At 40.4% G+C, this 14,358-nt stretch overlaps 1 protein-coding gene across 2 annotated transcripts; it reads right to left on the bottom strand.

The window, feature by feature from the left end:
- Positions 1 to 2,271: 2,271 nt before the first annotated feature.
- On the bottom strand, positions 2,272 to 12,509 carry LOC122846209 (glycogenin-1-like). Of its 2 annotated transcripts, none has more exons than XM_044142989.1 (7): positions 12,341 to 12,509; positions 9,564 to 9,699; positions 9,309 to 9,483; positions 8,999 to 9,161; positions 7,289 to 7,415; positions 5,007 to 5,244; positions 2,272 to 2,843 (listed from the first exon to the last, which is right to left on the bottom strand). In XM_044142989.1, exons 1-7 carry the CDS (start codon positions 12,480 to 12,482, stop codon positions 2,676 to 2,678), a joined length of 1,149 nt encoding a protein of 382 aa, XP_043998924.1. In that variant the 5' UTR covers positions 12,483 to 12,509; the 3' UTR covers positions 2,272 to 2,675. The 2 variants fall into 2 exon arrangements, with proteins under 2 accessions (XP_043998924.1, XP_043998923.1); XM_044142988.1 differs by having other exon boundaries at positions 9,564 to 9,702; positions 12,341 to 12,501.
- Between the last annotated feature and the right edge of the window lie 1,849 nt (positions 12,510 to 14,358).

Here is a 14,358-nt window from a genome sequence, read left to right as displayed (position 1 = left end):
GGTTTTTGTACCTGTAGTCTTTCAAATTACGTTTTTGGTTGTTAGTATTTAGCTGCATCTTTAAGTCGTCTTTGCTTCTAATAGAGAAAGTTAAGAAGGGAGAGTTACAAATCTATTAATGACACTGTTGCCTCCAAACAATTTTACATTTTTTATCAGTGACAAATTACCTTAAAGTGTACAGATTGATATTCTGCACATTTTACATAAAGACTTCATTTGAATCCCGGAATACAAAATAAATTGGAAGCTCTAGAACAGCGGTCTCAAACTCCAGTCCTCGAGGGCCGCAGTCCTGCAACTTTTAGATGTGCCTCTGCTGCATCACATCTGAATAGAATAATTAAGCCTCTGGATAACTGATCTACACAAGGTGGAGGTAATTAAGCCATTTCATTCCAGTGTTTTGTACCTGTGGCACATCTAAAAACTGCAGGACTGCGGCCCTCGAGGACTGGAGTTTGAGACCCCTGCTCTAGAATGTACATCAAGAACCAATCAAGCTCTAACACCCGATATTTTACAAATTGACATTTTAAATAGAGGTGCCATACAGTTTTCCTCTAAAAACATTTCATTTGACTCTTTTAGAACTAGGAGGTGTCTTGATATAAGTTTTAATTCCGATACAGATATCGCAGCTTTGAATATCAGCTGATGTATCAGCCCAAATCATACACGTCGTCACCTTCCTAAAATAAAAGCCCAAGTAATTTTTTGCCAACTGATTTGTTTTTTAGGAAGGTGACAATGTTACACATTTTGTTGTGTGGAAAGTTAGACAAGGTTTGATCAAGTGATCAACAGATAATAGTCAACAATAGAACGAATGACCCATTTATTAATCGGTGGTTCTGTAATGCCGGAGGTGAGATTTTACCTGCAGGATGATATCCGATACTCTTTTTGGATGATATCGGACCAATTTCCGATATCGGCGTCGGACCAATTTCCGATATCGGCGTTGGACCAATTTCCGATATCGGCATCAGAATAAGACACCCCATTTACAATTAATAGCCATCTTAGCAATATTAACAAAAGTTATGTGAATATTAACGCCATAATTTATTACATATGTAAAGCAAGTTCTTAAATTTCTTAAGCACAAAGACCCCTCAGAGGGAAACGTCAATAAAAACAGAAGAATGGCAGCATATTTTTTTTCACAAGTTTATTTACTTTTAAAGGTGAAGAGTTAACAGCTGCATCAAACGATGTCACAACAACAATCATCCACTTCCACACGCCTCTAAGCTGCTTTCGGACTTACTGTCGCCTCCAACACGTTTCCTGTTGGGAGTGTGTGCAATGGACGGAGGAGTGAATCATCAGGTTGCACTTTGACCAGCAGGCAGGTAGAAGTAAAGTGGCTGTCGACAGCAAAGGGGGGGATGGGAGGAGGGGTTCACAGAAATGTGTCACTAGCAGCAGTTACAGTCGGAGAGGTTTTGTAAACGGTGAGCAGGCAATAAGGCAGCTGGTTACACTACAGACAGGAAGTGATGAAACAACGGTCATGAACACCGAAACGATTCCAATGGAGACGGACACGCGGAGCACTAGAGGAGCGCACAGGAACGTACATATAAACCTTTACATCACCTTTAGTCCTGGGTGGAAGCGCTTTCTAAAAATCACAGACCCACTTGTCAGCTCTGTGCCATGCAAATACAAGCCAACACTACACCAGATGATGCACAGCTGAAGTTACAGGGAGCCGATGAGTGACAGAGACGCTGCTGCTCTATGTACTCCTGAGGTGAACACTTGTGTTAAAGTCATGGCTAAGGGAAGAAGGGAACGAGCCTGTTGCATATGTGCTTTGTAGTCTAGGCAGAGACTTATTGCAAGTATAGTAAGGAGCTGTGGAAGGGTGAATGCATTTTTATTGAGCAAAATGCTCAATTTTGCAGTCTTGTGGCAGAGATTTGTGAATAATTCTCATAGGAGGAGGAGAAGGAACAGTGAGTCCAAGAAAACGGCTGCTCAAAGCAGCGGACCCAACAATTTAGACCAACAAAAGGAGCAAAACAAAATAATCCAACAGAAGTTTTGAAATTAGAAATATACGCTAACCACCAAAGAGGACAAGAATTTTTGGCAACGAACAGATTTGCACGAAGATTTCACACTTCAGCTGCAGCAGGTGTCCCTTTCTGAGATGTTTGTCTACCTGCTCTTTGGTGCCTTTGGGTTGGTTTTTCAGAACCGCAGCACAACCCAACAGTTGGCAAAAGTGAATTAGATAAAAAGAAATTCAGTCAATTCTACAATATTTGAGGAGTGTATTTTAGCCTCTTGTTTTAGCCGTGATGCACATTTAAATTATTCTAACATTCACAGTGCTTAGATTTAACATGTGATTAATCGTTTCCAGTCTTCATTCTACACTGGATGTTGGCAACTACTTCACTCTCTAAATATCTGAATTTTAGTAAGATTATGCTCCACAAATCATGTCAAACTGTTTAAAAGAGGGGGAAAAAAACAACTAAGTTGTATATTGAAGTGCATGGAAGATCTGCCAAACAAACCCTACCAAGACAGAAGAATGAAAGCCACAACCCACCCACAACCCCCCATGTTTGGCTGAGCGGCGCTGCATCCCACCCAACCCCCATCTTAATCCCAGAGCTCGAACCGGTGTCCCGTCACACTCCCCCAGGCGCGCGCTACTTGAGGAAAGAGTTGAGTTTTTGTTCGATGTTTGTGAAGGAATCGTCGCCCAAGTAGTCGATCTGGCCCGCTTCCCAGCGCTGCTTCCTCTCCTCTGACGAAAGCCTCTGGGAGGGAGGGGGAGGAAACCTGGGCTGCTCTCTCGCGTCTTCGTGAAGTTCGCCCTGAAATGCAGAAAACGCGAGAGCGACTCGTTAAAAGAAGCCTGACCAGTACTTTAAAAGGAGTGTTTTTCTCTGCCGCTTTGCTTTCTCTCAGCACATCCCCCACCCCTCCTGCTTCTGTCTGCTGCTCAGATTATGAGTGCATGAAGATATTTGAGCCTAAATGACACAAATACAGAAAATAAATGATCCAAGCAAGTAAAGCGTTCAAGACTTTTGACACAAATTGTCTCATCTTTCCCAGTAAAACTGAACACAATGAACATCTTCCTTATGAAGCTTATTCTAATAAAATATCATTTAAAAATGATATTTTGAAAATATATGAAGTTCCTTATAACTTAGAAAAGATCAAGAGAACTGCAAAGGATCTGTGACTGTATTCATCAGCAGCTTGACAAAAGTTCCCACATTCTAGAGCAAAATGTGAAGTTTGTCGCCAAAACGAGGCGACATCTTGTGTCATCGGTGCTGCGTGTTTTCTGGTGTGTGGCAACTGGTTGCAAGAGCAGCGACTGAGTCACATATGTGGAAACATGACGGATCTGTTAAAGAATGTAGCAGAGGAATGGCAGATCAAGAAGACAGATTCAGCTTTAGCTACTGAGGTGAGGGGTTGCAGTGCATCACGTAGGGTCAATAAGCCATCTGTATTCAAATCTTCTGGATTGTAAACAAACATATTCCCGTCAAGAACCACAGGACAAAATGGGTCACCGTGCGTTAATAAAAATCCATCTTACTGGCGGGTCAAGAAGTCGACTGGTGGCCTGATTCAGTCAATTTGCAACTCGACTTGTCAACAACAAAATTCCAATATTTTTCTCCTTTCAATGGTTGAACCATATTCACAAACAAACACCACCCCTCTTCACTGGTGAAGTTCTTACAGAATGAGGACTTAAATACATACATGGTACACAAGTGGCAAACTTTATAAAAAATAAAAATAAAAACAGGACAGAGGTAAGGAGCAAAAATGTAACCAAAAATCTTGCTCTGTTTGGAAATATAAGATTTTGGAAATCTGATTTCAATGAAAACATTTGTGACACATATGGCAATCCACAGGGTTGAACTCTTGTTTTGCTCACTATGTACATTGGTAAGACATTAGCAATGTAAACAGAATACTATCAAACACTGAAGACAAATAAAGATATCAACCCTCATGATTTAAATTTAATCCATTAGCAACACTTCGTTTATCGTCACTCCACACTCAGTGTGACGTCACCTCTGCTCTTAATATGTATGACCCTCATGATAGAGGCTGGGAACAAAAATTTTTTGACCTCAGTTTAGACAGTTTTGAAAGATAATGTTTCAGCAGGTAAAAGCTTTATAAAATAATAAAAAGGTTAAAAACATATGTATAAATCAGCAACAGAATTTGATCGTCGAGCTTTCGTTCTGTTGTGTTGCTTTCATGGTTACGTTAATTAAATTTTAACCATGGTCCAAAAAAAAAATTTATTTAAAAACATTTTCTTGCTGCTGAACAAATGCAAAAGGATGAATAATTAAAAATTAAATAAAAAACAAAATGTTGAAGGAAGCCAACATGACATTGAAAATACTTCCTTAAAGTATTATAAAAAAAACATTTCTTCCCTGAGAAAGTGCAGAGTCACTTTCTTCTTCTGGTCGCCTGTATAAACTTGCCAGTCTGACGCAGTCGGGCCCAGCTCCAGACGAACAGAAAAAGCTCTGGGTTTTGGCAGTCCCCCTTCATGTGACTAGCAACTATTTCACTACAGGGCCGTTACCACACAGCGCCTGGAAACAACCTACCCCCCCTGCTGAGCAACAGAACAGAGCAACACCAGCAGCAACAAACTTGACTTTAGGCAACAGACAATGCTGAGGAAAGTGGGCTTAATCATTCTGCTCATGCTTTTTTTTTTTTCTAAATTCAACTACAACATTTACTACTACACTTTTATAAAAATGCAGTCTTAAAGAAAGCATGAGGGGAAAAAAACAGCATCCCGTAATTTGAGGATTTCGACAGGAGATGATTTTGTGACATGCTACAACAAATTTGATACATGACACATTTATAGGCATCTGTATCATTGCTTCATTCCAAGCATACACACATACACATACACCGCGGCCCCACCCGACACCGTTCTGTTTCTCATTCACACCGGCACGTACAGGACTGCTCTGGTTCACGAAGCCGCTGCTGAACGGGGCGTCGCCGTACGCCTTCTGCAGCAACGGCAGGACGGAGGCGGCGTACAGCTGCCACCACTGGAGCAGGTAGTTCGGGTGCATCTGGCACGAGTCAGGGGAGACAGAGTGACCTCTGACCTCGCCTCTCTGGGCGTCGTAGGAGTAGTTCCACGGCTTCACTTTGCCCAGAAAGTGCACCACCTTGGCGTTGTGGCCGTACCTGTTCGTGATCACAAAGGACAAGACAACGCGTCAGTCGTTAGCAAACATTACGCTGTGATGCCGTTTGCCGAGTTCGAGCACAAAAATGCGTTCGTTTCTTTCTCTAAAAGCCATCACCTGGCAACGCCGTTTTACATCTGTTTACATTTTTAAAAGCCAGAAAAAGAATCAGAAAATTTATTACATTTGACTTTTTTTCCCCCCCGTCTTTTTCAATACAGATCAATATTAAGAACTAATTGTCACATTGTTCCATTTAACCGTTTCTCCGTGAACAAATCAGATTCTAGGGTTGCTTACATCTGTGTAATTTGTAGAAGAATAAAAATTTCTCAAAAAAAGAAAAATAATGGCTTTGGTGGATACAGCTTGATAGGAAGCCAGCTACTCTTAAAGTGTACGAATAGAAATAACCAAAAATGGCCAACCCTCTTACTTTTATTTTCAGAGATCACAAAAAAAGCACAGTCCATTACTTTGATAACTGAATGTGTTGATATTTGACCAACAAGAATATTATAGCACAGATAAAACTAAAACGCCATATTTTATCTTCTTCAGGGCCTCTAAGGTGAGCAGGTTAATATTGTCATGGTAATTTTACCATTGATAAACATCCAATTATCAGCAAAACTACAGCACAGTTCAGTCATGTTTGAGTCGTCATGGTTGCAGTTACTTTTAGTGAGGGTTGCCATATTCTTCGCTCTGCATGCATCCAAATTGCCTCCACGCGGGGAGAACTTGCAAGGTTTAGCAACAGTTCTGATCATTTCTGACGCCGACAGACAACAAAACAACCAAACTGTTACAAGGTCAAGTGGAAAAGACGTGAATCGCTTTATGTCCGGTTTACGCAGCGATGCCAAAGCTCTGCTCTGTAAAATGTAGTTAATGTTTGCTGTAAAACAAACAGTTTTACTGATAATTTTACCGCCTGCCTCTAATCTCTTAAAGTATTTATTTTTATTTTTTTTAGATGGAGCAAAGGTCAAGCCATTAGAGCTGCTGAGGCAGAAATATTATTGATGATGCAGAAGAGTGGACTTGGCTCAACAGGTCCACATTTAGGACCGTGTCAGACAGTGTTCACTTCAACACGCACAATAAGGATTCTCATGAGGAAGCTGCAGAAAAGGGACGGCCTTTGTTTGGAGTTCCACAAAACCTCACGTAATTAAAACCCAAACCACCGACACACAACTATGCATAAAGAGCTGAACTGAACTGACATTGGCCAGGCCTAAAATCTCCAAACAAGAAGTGCAGTTTCACAGCAAGATCTCCAGAAAGAGCTAATTATATAAAAATAAAAACTGGAGCCAGAACTCATGCTGCTCTTGGTTTTTCTTTCCTTCTTGCGTTGTAGAGGTAATTACTTTTACTCTGCTTCAAAAAATATCATATCACTTTGGTTTTTTCACATTACAACCACAAACTTTAAGGCATTTCATTGTGATTTCAATCAACAAGTCAGACGTTTCTGTCTGAAGTTCAACACATTCGAGTTTTATAGTGTTCTTCTGCTAATGACCGCATTACGGAATCCAGGGCGCGTTGACGGCACATCTGAATGTTGCAGTACACCTGCCTTCGAGGACTAGTATTTAATTTTTTTATATATTTTTTTTTTTAACAAGTGCAGTTGAGAAACCAAAGCAGAAATTCATTGTAAGGTGGAAGCAATAGAACAGGTGGTTCTCATGTTTTCTTATTTACACAAATCTGAGAAGCGCGGCATCAAAACGTTAAGAGTGCTCTTCAGTTTTAGCTCTTCTACACAGATAGCGGTTTCTCAAACAGTTGCATTTTGGTCTCATCTGACCAGACCTCCCTCTTCCACATGGATCGTGGCAAAATGAAAACAATGTTTTTTCCTGCCTGTCACACTTTCATAAAGTCTACATTTGCCAACCAACAGTTGTCCTGTCAGCAGATTCTCCGTGAAATCCTCACGGTTCCTGCAGGTCGAGGGTGGAAGCAGTTTTTGCGGGACACCACGTCCCAGTGTGTGACTGAAACGTGTAGGAGTGAGTACTGACTGTTTGAAAGCGGGCAGGTAGGAGTAGATGGCGATGCTGCTGAGGTTGTAGATAAACGGCAGGTGTTTGGAAATGTCTGCCGTCGCCCAGGTGTTAAAGTAACTGTTGAGAACGCCCTGATCTCCACCTGCAGACACACCAAACCCAGAAGAGGTCCGATTTAAACTCGCACGGCCGTGCATGAGAGTCAGAGCACAGGGCGTGTTGTACATGAATTATTAGCAGCACAAATATGCATTCTGTACATTCCCATATACTGGCCGTCATGTAAAAATAGAAGCAGAAAAGAAGCGCTGTCAACACATCCGCCATGCTGTCAGAGGCAACGTACAGTGAACGTGGAACAAGTGGGAATTGTCTCAAACATTAAGCGCTAATGTTTGCAGTTAAATTATTCACTTGTACTGTGAGCTCATTTCTTCAGCTTGCACAGAATATTGCATAATATTTTCATATCTAGAACATTTCTGCAGAGGATTAAAAAAAAGACAAAGTATTGTAGCAGTCTTATAAAGCTTCTGCAAACCTAATGAGGCAATGTTTACTTTCTCATACGTTACTGCAAAATTGCAATGGCAGGTGAGCGCTCTTTAGAACAAAGATTTCTCCCTCTTAAAGTTAAGACTTAAATCATCCACAAAGAATTTTTGGTTTCAGCGAACAAGAGATTTTTTTTTCCCCCATATTGGGTGATTTTCTCTAGATCTAACAACTGAATAAGCATGCACAAGGAAGCCCGTCGTCTTATCCTGCAGTCCATAGGCACCATTTTTCTTTTGGCGAGTTCTGGTCCAGTAAGGATTTCCAATTCTGGATGTCTTGTTAGAGTCCATTTTAGGATAAGGAATGGCAGACAGATCCTAAATAAAAACAGGGTTTGAATATCTGATAGGAGTCTGTGGTCTGAACCTGGGCCAAATAATCACTTTGGTTTAAATAAGTGCACTGAAATATGCGTGTTAAACTTTCAATTTGGTACACAATTTAAATGTTGGAACAATACATATCTAAACAGTTTTATAGAATAGAAAAAATGAAGAAAATGATGATTCAACATTACTTTTTGTAACAGAATCACTCAGTAACTTGTATGCCAAATCTTGAAATAGGAGGAAGAAACACAAAGCTGAATAGTCCCTCTGTTCATGCCACCGTTACAGCAGAAAGTCCCAGGAGAAATAAGAAGAAAGAAAAAATCCTGAGGCGATGGTGGGTGTCTGCTGTGCACAAGCATGATGCATCCACTATACGAAGATATGCTTTTAGTGTTTATGCACCCTACTAATAATTATTGCAAGAGTTTAATTTCCTCAGTGTCTGAGCCAAGTAAATGAACATGTGTTTTGGTGAAGCTGTTGTTGGATTGTATATCAGCGTTTTAGCTCCTCCAGTTCACTGTATTGGACTGAAGGGACTTTTTAGGGTCAAACATGAGAGAAAAACTGTAAAATGACTTGGAGTATGAATAGAATGACAGACCACGTCTTCAGAACAACATTTTGAGATCTTCGTTAATGTACTGAAGTTCTGAGGTAAAACGCAGACTGACTAAATTGAAGCTTTTATCCGTTTCTATCCGCTACATTTTGAACAGTACTAATAAGACACATTGGATTTATTTTTAAGCTCAAAATAACTATATTAAATGAAGAATAAGTTATGCTACTGTGACAAAATAGCTTGGCTGTCTGCTTTCTTCCAAACGCTCACCGTCAAAGCTGCCTTTTTCAGTGCAGAAATTGAGCAGCTCTTCATGCGTCTCTTTGGACGGCCTGAAGACAAAAACGCCGGAGTTGAAACAGTCCGGCCAGCCAGGATCTGGAGCTGCAGACAACTCTTCCCTCTCAAAAAGTTCATCTATGTTGGACAGCACCTGCAAACAACAACAAAAAAACAAAAGAACATAATTTACAAAAAAGAAAAAAAGCCTCCTCAAATGTGTTTAAAATGACATCTAGAACAGTGGACGTCTAAGAAGAAAATGAATCACTTTTAGCTTTAAAAGTATTGTTTTTCTTACCAGTGTGTCGGCGTCCATGAACACACATTTGCTGTACTGCACCAGGGTCCAGCAGTGCAGCTTGGTGATCGTCACGCCCAAGTCCGGCCGCTTCATCAGAGCCAGATTTGCCGCGTCGCACGAATCCATGACGTCCACCACGATCACCTCGTCAAAAACTGAGTGCAGCGCATCCCTAAAGCACAAGCGAAGGGAATCATGCCAATATGTGTTGTGGAGACGGAGAAAAGGCAGACCGTGGTGCTTGTCTGATACCTGCAAGGCTCTGCAACATGAGGTCCAATGAGTGCCACCAGTTTCCGGGTTGTGCTGTGGTTCCGCAACGACTGGCCAAGAACCATTGCTCCCTTGGCGTAGTTGTCATTTGTGGCCAACGTCACAAAAGCTTGGTCTGCTTTGAGAAAAAAATTAAATAAATAAAAAATGAGATTAGTTCAAGTTCTGCCAACTTGCCCGGAACACCAGTTTTTCAAAGTCACCCCATCTAGACGCCTAAATGCAAAGAGTTCCCGTCAAGCTTTTGGGCGATTTGCCAGTAGAGTTAACAAGCAACTCAACAGGTGTACCTAATAAAGTTTGCAGTGAGAGTGAAGCATTACACAACAACACTGTCATTTTAAATCATCAGAGCAGCGAGTTCAGAACTGCAGTCCCACCCCATTCTGCCTCGGTTCACTTAAATCAGCAGTTTTAGTGGTAAAGTAATGGATTAACCATTAAACACGCATGATTATAAACAAAAACAAATCATATTTAAACTATACAGTTTTTTAAAAATTTCAAAATGCTTATTGTACTTTGCATCAACAGACTAGCAAGTAAATCAGCTGCTTCCTTCTCTGGGAATAATCTGAAGTACATTTTAGTCTTTTATCCTCATCCCAAAGACATAAATCAGCTCCTTAAACCTGATGTTATGCTTTTAATCAGTATTTAATGAGTTCACATTTTATTCCATAAACACTATGGGGGGTATTCTGTGTTGCCCCTGGAGTTAAAGCTGTCCTGACGCCAGCAGGCAGGGATCATCAAGATAAACGCTTCGGTTGATGGGGACTTTCGAGAAACCCGATCTGTGTGGCTTTGTCGCACGGTTGCTAAGGTCCAATCCAAGGAACTATAAATCAACTATCAAAAGGCCAGTCTGAAAGAGCGGGAGACGCCTCAGAAAGGAGAAAAAAATAAAAATAAAAATTAATTTAAACTGGGTTTATAATTCAGTTTGACCAAGTATGGATGCTTTGTCCAAAAACTACTTTTCCACACAGAATATATTTTACTCTAATAATTTCAGTGCTGTGCAACACTTTAACATGCTAGTAGTAAACAAATTATACTGATGACAGATCTGATGGAAAGTAAAACATTGAAGCCACACTGTGCTGCACGTCCACACCAGGAAGCAATTACATCAAGTTTATAGAAAAATACCATCAAACAGGAAGTTATTGATGCTCTCTTTAGAAATAAAAGCATGCAAATGACACCTTGAGGTGTTCAAGTGGAGCTAAAAAGTAAACCGGGTTGCATTTTGAAATCAGGACCATCAAACCAAATGACCTCCATTCTTGGTTTTCTCGCCACCAGAAACGTTACATCTGGAGAGATGACATCTGGTCTCCAATTTGTGGTCCATGATTAAAGAATTACACAAACCATACATGGTAAGATTCGAAACCTACTCCCCCAATGTTGCATGCTGCATTCAAATTAGTGGTGAGGACCGAGAGAAAGGGATTGTTTAGGCACATCCAGACGCATGATTTGATAGCAGTGTGGGAAATTTTTGAACCTGGCAAAGCCTTCCTTCTCTGAATAGATGCAGCGAAACGTCAATCTGCAATCGTTTCCTTCATCTACAAGAAGTGGCCTCCAGATATACAGGCGCCAGCTTGCAGCAACAGTTGTTACATTTGTGTAATTGACAGTAAATATGGAGCAACGGGGAGCAGCAGTCTTTCAGACCGAGTTAAGCTGACTCATGTTTACAAAGTGAAAAACTCAGCTTTTGGTGACACGGGATTGATTTTTTATTTTTTTTTTTTCATCCAAACACCCCAAAATGGTTTCTTTGTTGGAGCCATCTGATAGGCAGTGCAAAGCAGCTTGTGCTGAAAGAGCATTGCTCAGTTATGGAGGAAACCCTGGAAAAATACTAGGAAAAGAACAAACTAGTTCTTGATTTTAATGAGTCTCAAGGATTTGAGTTCTAAATTTTATTTTACTGTTTTTGCATAAACTGAATGGATATACTGTACACAAAAAAAACAAAAAACTTAAGACTATGTCAACAGACAAGCAGTGTGCAACCAAACACTTCTAACCTAACCCTCCACTCCAGAAACATCGGACATAACAGCAAACTTTGCAGGAATAGTTTTGTGGTTTGAAGTAGAAATACTTTCCACTATAAGTTTGTAGGTTCTCAATAGTGCTGTGCTTTGGGCTCACTATTTTATTTTGCGTCTAGTTATAAAACAGACAATGTTTCAGAAATCCTATATTTCTCTGCGAACAAAGCCTATACACCTTGAACTTGATCTCTAATTTAGTGCAAATGTAAAATAATATTTTATGCTCCTTAGAGCAAATTTGAAGATCAAATTTGATCACTGTACAACTTGTGTTTGTTTTTTTAATTAGTGTAAAGATCTGGTGATAAAAGCATTTCAACAAGCTGTTTATAACGCCAAACTTTCCAAACCGGAAGTGCTTCCTCCGAGTGAATCTAACTTGACTTTGGTCCAAATCGTTGCAGCAACTCATCAATTTCAAGCATCAAAAATCTTTAGGAGGTTCTAAAAAATTTACGACATTATCAGTCGAAACGAAACGCTTCACCGACGAGAGGAGCCGGGAGAGAAGCAGCAGGTGTTTTCCATGACGTTTCCTAAATTCGCGATATTTCAGGGGTTAAAAAAAAAAAAAAAGGACAGCAGTTCGCGCAGCTCCGGTCCGGCCCGGACAGAGGCCGAGGTCCGGATGCGATGTTCCGTGCAAAGGAGCATCCCGAGCCGCGCGTCGTGTCTTACCCGACATGGTGCGCCGAGGAGAGTCCACCGGGGAGTCGGTGGTCGGGATGGGGCGGACGGCGGGTTTGCAGTGCGAAGGGCAAAGGAGCAGCAGCTCAGAGCAGTCAAACACAGGAATTAAGCCCCACATTTTCCGGCCCATGTGACCGCTGACATCTGCCACGCCCCCTGCGTTTGTTTCTTTCAGCGTAAGACCGTAATTAATTTTAGTGTGTAGGCACGACACCAATAACGTCTCGCTGATATATCCCAATAATATCATAGGAAAAAAATTTATATTATTTTGACTAACTCTGTGACTCGGTTAGACGCAGGTTGATTTATTTTGAAGTAGATTATCGCTTTCAGCTAATGATCACTATTCAGTTTCAGACAGTTCACATATTACATAAGGCAAATAAAAAAAAAGCGACTGATAATGTAGACGTGTTAGATTATTACCATGTGATTGCTTATAAATCCATCAATAAGGTTGCTGTATGTTGTACTCAGGCATATTTATGGAAAGTTGGCACCAAAGCAGTATTGATATTCGCAGTATTAAGACAATTGTGAAGCAAAGCCCATAAAATGTAATAAGGGAGTTGACAGAAGGGGAGTCAATGCTTCAAAAGCTGAAACCACAAACACACGCGCGCGCGCACACACACGCACACACACACACTTGCTGAAATAAACCGCTAAATGCAAAATGTGTCCAAACGTTTGGACACATTTTGTATATATATATATATATATATATATATATATATATATATATATATATATATATATATATATATATATATATATATATATATATATATATATATATATATATATATGAGAACCAGGATTACTGAGAGAAGTGATCAGGTGAGTGATCAGGTGACCTGCAGGGTCAGGCTAATTGGAAATAAGTGGCAGGACAGAAGCTGAGAGACTTACGGCACAAAATGAAACACAAAACGTCAATGACAGACAGAGCATCCAATCCCTTTCGTTGCTCCTATTTTGAAGCAAAAGTAATGCTTTTAATATGCAAGTTATTGTTTTAAATTGATTTAAAATATCACAATCTGCTCTACATAAAACATTCCTGCATTTCAGGACTTATTCCAGGTTGGGTTTTGCTTTAGTCATATATCAAGCTCTTTTTTAAAAATAGCACATACCTTGGATAATTCCTTTCACACAAAAGAATAAATAGTTTTCACTTTGTCAGCAAAGAGCAGATCATTTGTTCCAACTTAGAGGCAGCGCCTCCAAGTGGTTGTGTGTCCACATTGCAGCTGGACGAGGCCTCAACCACTCAAACGCAACCTGTTCAGTCTTTTTCATTCAGGTTTAATGAATTGAAAGGGGATGTTTAACATTTTTGTTTTAACGTAAGTCGTGATGAAATGCTTTACGTATAACCACGCTGCTATTCAGTCTAATCCTAAGTACTTATACTTATGTAGCAACCCAGAACAGGACTATCTAGTTTACCTTTTAGATCAACATTATTAGATTCTTTTTTTCTTTTGTTCAATTTGTTATTTTCTTTGTATTTACTTTTAATTCATGTAAAGCACTGTGAATTGCCTTGTTGCTGAAAATGTGCTGTATAAATAAATTGACCTTACCTAAGTGAACTTGTAGTGTTGCAGCAATGTGTCCTGCAGAGAATTAATTTAACGCACAGATGTTTAACCAATCTTTGGGGGCGGCTGTCTGCATGACACTCGTCATTGAGAATTGGAGTTTGACACCCTTGATCTAAGAAATTGTATTTATTTGGAGAAGCAGTGGGTGTTTGTGCACACAAAGTTAAGTAAAGGTATTTGGATGCTGATCTGGTGTCAAGAAGGTGTGGCATCCATCCATCCATCCATTTTCTGTTCACCCTTGTCCCTAATGGGGTCGGGAGGGTTGCTGGTTCCAATCTCCAGCCACGTTCCGGGCGAGAGGCGGGGTTCACCCTGGACATGTCGCCAGTCTGTCGCAGGGCAACACAGAAAACAGACAGGACACACAACCATTCACACACACACTCA

This window comes from Gambusia affinis, linkage group LG16 (genome assembly GCF_019740435.1).
Source record: "Gambusia affinis linkage group LG16, SWU_Gaff_1.0, whole genome shotgun sequence".
NCBI classification, from domain to species: domain Eukaryota; kingdom Metazoa; phylum Chordata; class Actinopteri; order Cyprinodontiformes; family Poeciliidae; genus Gambusia; species Gambusia affinis.
Note: the sequence above shows the minus strand (reverse complement) of the source record. Positions and strands in the feature narration are given on the sequence as shown.